Below are 7,776 nucleotides of genomic sequence, written 5' to 3'. Positions count from 1 at the left end.
TGGCTGTTTACATCTGGCCATGGCATAATAACATTTTTGTTAACACTAGGTGGTTTTATAATAGCCTTTTCTGAGTTACCAGGATCTTCAATATCAGCTATAAAAGTGTCAGAAAGGTCCATGTAATCAAACTTGTCTTCTTGCAAATTCTTATTTTGTTGCTTTCTAGCCATCGCCCTAGTAACAACACAAGCTGGATACAATTCAGCATCATCTTCAGGTGATTTAACATCCACCACCGGTTCACTGGTAACAATTGCTTCAGCAACCACTTTGTTCCTAGCTAGATCATTTCCTAGCAATAAGGTAACACCCTCAACAGGGAGATTAGGACGAACACCTACAACAACTGGTCCAGTTATCAAATCTGACTTCAGATAAATACGATGGAGAGGAACATCTATACAACCTAACTCTACACCTTGTAACAAAACGGAGGCACCAACAGAAGTATTCTCGGACAAAGGCAACACACCTTCTAACAATAAAGTCTGAGAAGCTCCAGTGTCCCGTAAAATCTTAATAGGCTGAAGAGTGGTATCATCAACAATAGAAACAAACCCATCAGACATAAAGGGTTTGTATTCCTCCATGTAATCACAAAAACTGGACTTAAAAGCCTGACTCGCAGGACATTCCAATGTACTGGTAATATAAGGTGTCGTACAAGCACTGGTCTTCGGCTTATTATCTCGTTCATTCTTCTTCTGGAGTCTAAAACAATCAGCCATCAGGTGACCAACCTTCTTACAATAAGCACAAGTCAGTGACTTCTTCTCAAAAGTATCAAATTTTGGACTAGACATATTATAACTGGACTGACTCTTATTCTGTGGAACAGGCTTACTATCAGTACGCTCAGTGCTTTGATTTTTGTAATTTCCACTGGAAGTATTAACATTTTGACTCTTGAAACTTCTTTTATGTAAAAGAGTATAATTATCTGAAATAACAGCCGCATCATGTATTGACTCAACAGTTTTGTCGTCTAAATGTGTTTTTAAGTCTAAATGAACACATTGTTTGAACTCTTCTAATAACATCAATTGTCTTAGGTTATCAAAATTGTTATCTGTTTTCTTTGAAGTAAGCCATTTATCAAATAGATCTTCTTTTTCCCGAGCAAATTCCACATAGGTTTGCGAATCAAACTTTTTATAAGATCTGAATTTCTGTCTATATGCTTCTGGTACTAGCTCATAAGCTTTCAAAACTTCCTGTTTCACCGTGTCATAATCAGAACTTTTTTCTGATGGAAGTGCGGAGTATATTTCAGCGGCCTTGCCCTCCAAAACACTTTGTAGCATTGTAGTCCAATATGGCTTTGGCCAATTCAAATTATGAGCAATTTTCTCAAACTGTGGAAAATATTTATCGACTGTTTTTTCACAAAATCTGGGAACCAAACGTATATTTTTTGCTGCATCAAAATATTGATTTTGACTGGACTTTAGTGTTGCTTTCTTCTTTGACCATTTCAAGTTTTAGTTTCTCCATCTCTAGTCTTTCCCTCATTTCAAGTTCTGCCTGTTTTAACTTTAATTCATCTTGTTTTAATTTAAGTTCATCTTCTTTTAATTTAAATTCATCTTCTTTTCTTATCTCAAGTTCTTTTAATTTGAGTTCATGTTCTAATTCAAGCTGTTTAAATTTAAAGGCGTCAATATTTTCAACCTTAAGTTCAAGAGCCTCTTCACCTAAAATTTCTGCGTCAACTAATTTGTCTATAACCAAATTTTTTATAATTTGTTTTCTCATAGATACTTTAAAATCTAATTTCAGATGTTTAGCAAGCAACACTAATTCCTCTTTCTTTAAATTATCAAACCCCTCCAGGTCAGGCGTTTTCAAAAATTTACCGGCATCAAATGCCATTTTGTAGAATTTTGTTGGCTAGTTATAATAAAAATTACTAAACAAATTTTGAATAATATAATTCAGTATCCCGGACGAGCCCCCAATTTCTGTTACGGCCAGAAATCGCCTTTAAATTGTAGCCAACAAAAGACACAAATCAATAGTAAAATTTAACAATATTTAATATACAAAAGTTTACAATTGGTATTACACAAATATTACTGTTAACTTAACTGTCAAAATATGAGTCCAATCTGTTATCTTTATCTATATCCGGAAATCTTTCGGAATCCAATTTGAATATTACGTTCACTACTAATGTCACAATCCAGTATGATGTTGTTTGTAGAATAAAAGTGTCAATCCAAATGCTGTGAATACTAATGTCTATCAATGTCTATGTCCAAGTTTAATTATGAGAGTTTAACTTTAGTGTCTGTATATATAGTGTTGTCATGGAAAATTCTGGAACACTCTATAATGGAACATTGTGGAAAATCCTGGAAAGTTACAACGGAAGTTTCTGGAATAACGTAGAAGTTTAAATTACGCATCTTTTATAAGGATCATTCTAGAAAGTTCCAATCATTCTGTGATTGTTCCAGTGATTCCTAAACTGCACAGTTATAAGATTATTTGGTAAACAACTATCAGGCCATACAACACAAATTAGGCCAACATAAATAAACATAATAATTACAATATCATAACAACAGACTGGTATTTTTTTTTTTATTAAAACCTATACTTTATATATACAAACTAATATTAATACAGGCATCAATTTAATGCAGGGGTGGCAAAAAACTACATATTGGATTTTGCTGAAAATAGACTTTTGACACATACTGCCTATTTAACGGTTTTACACAATTTCAGAAAAAAAAGAGTTATCAAGTTTTACATAATACCATGAATACATGGCTAACGGGTGTGGCACTGTATAAAAAATAATTATTGCAATTAATAGGTAAAGCTGTCAAAAAGTTCACCAGTGGAGTTTAAGTCAACCCAATGTGAATGCAAAGCAGGAAATGGAAATTGTAGCCACTGCATTGGTCTTCTGTATGTTCTAAGCCATTTCCAGAAGCTTGGTTTGAAAGCTGTGCCACCATTTCAAAGCAAAACATCTATGCCGCAGGTGTGGCATCTTCCATCCCGTACTGAAGGATTGACACCAAAGACAGTTGACAGTCTAGAGATTTCTAAGGTTGATTAAACAGTTGAGATCTAATCAAACCATTTTTATATAAAGGTCAAAATAAAAAATGTGTGTGTTAATGTACCCCTACCTACATTGTACCATAAAGTTTTGACCACTATTCAAGTCATTATGTTGTTCATTAAATATTATTTATTTCATAAATTAAAGAAAAAAATCTCTATCCACCTTTTTCAGCTTGGTACAGTAAACACACATACTTTTTTGGTTGTCCTAAGGCCATCCAAAATTAAAGATTTGTTTAAGTTGCTAGCTCTCCTGAAGTTTCCTTACACTTTTCCTGGTTTTCCAAGATAATTAAACAGACTGCATAAGACACACAACTTAAAATATACTAAGACACACAGCAATAAAAGAACACCATGCACCTTTAAACTGTCAGAAAATAATGTTACAATTCATTTTAGGCAGACCATTTGATTTTTGGAGGGGTAAAGGGGGGGGGGGGCTGGGATATTTGAATCCAGGTATATTCGCCCTAAAACTTGTTCGCCCTAATGTACATTTTAGAAAGAATATTCTGAACAGCACCTGGGTTGAAAAAAAATAATGTGGCCCCTGTCTGGCTATTTGAAAATGAAATTTCGCCAACATTTTTTTTAGCTTTAAATGTATAATAAATATTCTGGCTCGCAAGTGAATCCCAGGCCCCCCTCAGAAAATTAAATGGTCTGTGCCTTAGTTGATACATTTTCTACATATACTAAATGCTTCACCATTGTCATCAAGGGCAAACTTATGATATCAAAATCTTAAGAAGTCTCATTGAACCTAACACATCTTAACGCAAAGATAAGATTTAAAGCCAAACACTGATTTAGTGACATACATTGTATATAAAACGTGACATCCAAAACATCTCTATATGAATGGGGTTTCTTATAATTTTTCCTAGGTTAAAGCAGAAGCACAAAAACCAAAGAAAAGAAAAAGAGTTGTAGAAGGTATTTTACCTAATGTATACTGCCCAGTGAAACAGCCTATCCCTAGTGTGGAGTTTACTTCTACACTAGTTCAACACTTGGCCTCATTTCAGAGTGATGCACAAATTCTAAAGTCTGTAAGAAATCCGACAGATATAACTATGATAGATTCCAGTTTTGGGCCAGTTCCTTTTGGGTCTGTCTTGTCATATCAACAGAGGCCATCGACAATAGAGACAAACATAATTAACCATCAAAATATGCCAAGTTTTCCAGAATTTATATTACCCCATCATGATAATGACTTCACCACAGTTCTTAATCAGTCAGAGAATGAAGTATACCTTGGTCTTCAATTTAACCATGCCTCAGCTTTGGAACTAGAGCGGGAAACAATTCATCAAGGTCAAACCAAACTATGGCATAAAGTTCGACAACACCGCTTAACCTCTTCTATTTTCAAAGACGTCTGTGGTAGGAAAGCAGATTTTGAAAAATTGGCTGAGCGTTTCCTTAACAAGAAAAACATCCAAACAGCTGCAATGAAGTTTGGTATTGAGCATGAATCAGCTGCTGCAAAGTTATACTCGGATATAACTGGTAACAACGTGTACTTGTGTGAGTTTGTTATGAATCCCTCAGTTCCCCATCTTGGATCTTCCCCAGATAGGAAAGTGTACGACCCAAATACCGTCCCAATGTATGGGTTATTGGAAATCAAGTGTCCTGACAAAGACTCTTTTCAAGATTGTCCGTATCTGAAAAAAAATAATGATAACACTTACAAATTGAAACATGTTCACAAGTACTACTACCAAATAATTGGTCAATTAGCGTTAACTGGGATGCAGTGGTGTGACTTTCTTGTCAAATGCAGAGAGGACTATCACAAAGAGCGAATTTACATGGATGAGGACAAGTGGGTAGATATTAAATCCTCGCTCAACAAGTTTTATTTTGAAATCCTACTGCCAGAGATTGTGAAGCAGTCATCAAAATAAATAAAATCATTGTTCAACAAAGAACTACTTTCTTCTGATCACAAAAACATTCTAAAAATCAGAGTTCGGCCGTTATAAAAAAATCCTAGATCTTGTCAAACCTTGTTCAAATTTTGTTATAGTCAGGAATTATTCAATTTTTTTTTATCAATTTTAGTGAAAAAAGTTTGTAAACCTTAAAGAAATTGACATTCGGCAAAAAAACAAATTAATTTTTGGCAAGGGTGCCAAATCTGGTTGGGATGGGATTAGAATCTAGGTTTTTTTTATTTTGGCCTTAGTTAAAAAGTTTTATACATTAAAATTTTGACTCCTGATAAGAATACATACAAGTTAAACAGAGTAAAATGAGTTTTGTTTTTTTCTCCCTATGAATTCTACGATTTGACTTAAAATAATGGGCCTCTGAAATTTGTCAGTATAGCACAAACTGTCCATATCTGATTGATTGAAGAGGCCATATTCAAGGGTATAACCTTATCAAATAGATGGTATTCTTTGATTCTCCGTATTGCTCTTTCAACATGTATCCTCAATCGTGCAATTTCATGAGTCTTCTCAACTTCATATTTTGAGAATTTACCCTTTTGCCCTAAAAAAGGGGGTATTACCAAACTTGCTTGTTTGGTCTTAAGCAGGTCATTTATCAAAAAACCCTTGTCAGCCATAACTTCGTCACCTGGCTCTAACAAGTCTAATATCCCTGACTTTTCAGTGATGGCCTTATCAGAAATTGAACCTGTGTACAGAGAGCTTACAAAAGATATGGCTCCATTGGGAGTTATTCCAACCAAAGATTTAAAAGTCGTATGACTTTTGTAACTTGAGTACGTTTCAGAGTTCAAAACCTTGGAACTTGGAGTCTGTACCCTTATCTCTGTACAGTCCAGAATAACTCTAGTTTTCGGATATGTGTCTTTAAATGACTGTGGCATGCTTTCATCTATGGCAGCTCTGGAGGACCACAATGGTAAACTACCAAGCATGCAATACAGATAGTTTGCCCAAGTTATTAAAATCCTGCTAACAGAACTTTGTGAAATGTTAAATCTTACTGCAAGGTCTTGTTCTGATAAACCTTGTCTCACTCTACACAAGAACAAGAAAAACTGATCAATTAAAAGCAGTGTTTCACAGTGGAATGCATTTTCATTGACATTTTCCTTATTCACATGTCTCTGCATTTGAGACCATCTAACCATTGTTGTTGCAGTGGGCTGTAAGGCAGTAAAGACACTCTTTAGTGTTTCATAGTTAATAAAGCCAGTGTAAAAGTTGATCAGTGAATTGTCAGTTGAAAATCTGTTCAAGCAGAATGTATTTGAAGATAAAGTAGTGACCTGGTTTTGTAAAAGTTCCACTTCCTTCAGAGCTGCCTGTAATTTTTCCTCTGTAGACAGAGTCTGAACAACATAGTCATGATCATTCGAGACGAATGGGGTAACAATCTTTTCTCCAAGAATCTGATTTTCAGCATCGGGACTGGTGCTTGTACATGACAGCTTCGGTGCTTTAGCAATACTGAAAATATAAACAAGAAATCAAAATTGAAAACCAGATACAGGCAAATGAATATTATGATATTCTTATATGACATATGTAAAAAAGAAGATGTGGTATGATTGCCAATGAGACAACTATCCACAAAAGACCAAAATAACACAAACATTAACAACTAAAGGTCACCGTACGGCCTTCAACAATGAGCGAAGCGTATGTGACTCAAAATTATTCCACATCTACATGTTTATTGTTGAATTGCAGTGTATATATATTTTAAACTCGCAGTTTTGTTGCTCTCTACTAACACCTTTGAGTTTTATTCTTGTTCGGACATCACTTCAAACCATTGACACGCATATTGCAAAGTACATGTATCATCAAGATCCAACAAGGATTTGGAATTGCACCTATTTAGTCCGTTGTTTCTCAGGCCACACCTTCAAACAAGGAAAACAATATTGCAAAATATCCGACATTATTAAAGAGCAATCAAAGTATTCAAAAGTGATACATCCTGTTTTCTGCAATTAATAGAGAATAATGAGTCTAAAATGACTTTAAGCATTTAAGACTAACAGCTTGTCAAACATGGACATAAAATATTGTTTACATTGCTAATAATTTTTTTTAATAAACAGCTACTTACCTGTACACCCATTCATCACTGATCCAAAAAACAGAAATTTTGGAGGAAGACCAAAAATTAATTTAACTTTGTACACATATAAAATTGCACTTTTTTTGTTGGAGGCCAGAACAATCTCCTCCATTCCGATATATACTGTTTCATAATCAAAATGCATGTAATATTTCAAATCATATGCTTTTATTTACATTTTTTAGTGCCATAAAGTTTATTGGAAAATTAATGATGGATTTAAATGGAATGAATAACATGCACAACAGGAAAGTTAAACATTTTAACAAAAACATTGGTGAAGAAATCTAAATTTGAACTTTACATGCATACAAAGATCACGACACAGTACATTGATATGAACGTCCTGGGTGGGAGTCGAACCCACTGGCCAAAAAAAATGCAATTAAACCTTTGTGTTTAAAAAAATGTTAATTCTAAGGGGCATTGAATGGAATCAGCAATGTTAAATCTTTCTTCTTCCACTTTAATAGGTGATCTGAAGATGTGCTGTGGTGTCTATGTACATGTATACAATTCAAAACAAAAGAATGCTGAAAAAAATTACATTTATGAAAATTAGTTAGTAGATTAATGAGAAGTCTGTATTCAATCAATACATTTAAATATTCT

General features: G+C 34.2%; 1 protein-coding gene across 1 annotated transcript; it reads right to left on the bottom strand.

The window, feature by feature from the left end:
* Window positions 1-5,379: 5,379 nt before the first annotated feature.
* Window positions 5,380-6,215, bottom strand: LOC143051081 (uncharacterized). The gene has a single exon (XM_076224121.1). It carries the CDS (start codon window positions 6,203-6,205, stop codon window positions 5,393-5,395), a length of 813 nt encoding a protein of 270 aa, XP_076080236.1. The 5' UTR covers window positions 6,206-6,215; the 3' UTR covers window positions 5,380-5,392.
* Window positions 6,216-7,776: the final 1,561 nt, after the last annotated feature.

The sequence above is a fragment of the Mytilus galloprovincialis genome, chromosome 11 (genome assembly GCF_965363235.1).
Source record: "Mytilus galloprovincialis chromosome 11, xbMytGall1.hap1.1, whole genome shotgun sequence".
Classification (NCBI taxonomy): Eukaryota; Metazoa; Mollusca; class Bivalvia; order Mytilida; family Mytilidae; genus Mytilus; species Mytilus galloprovincialis.
Note: the sequence above shows the minus strand (reverse complement) of the source record. Positions and strands in the feature narration are given on the sequence as shown.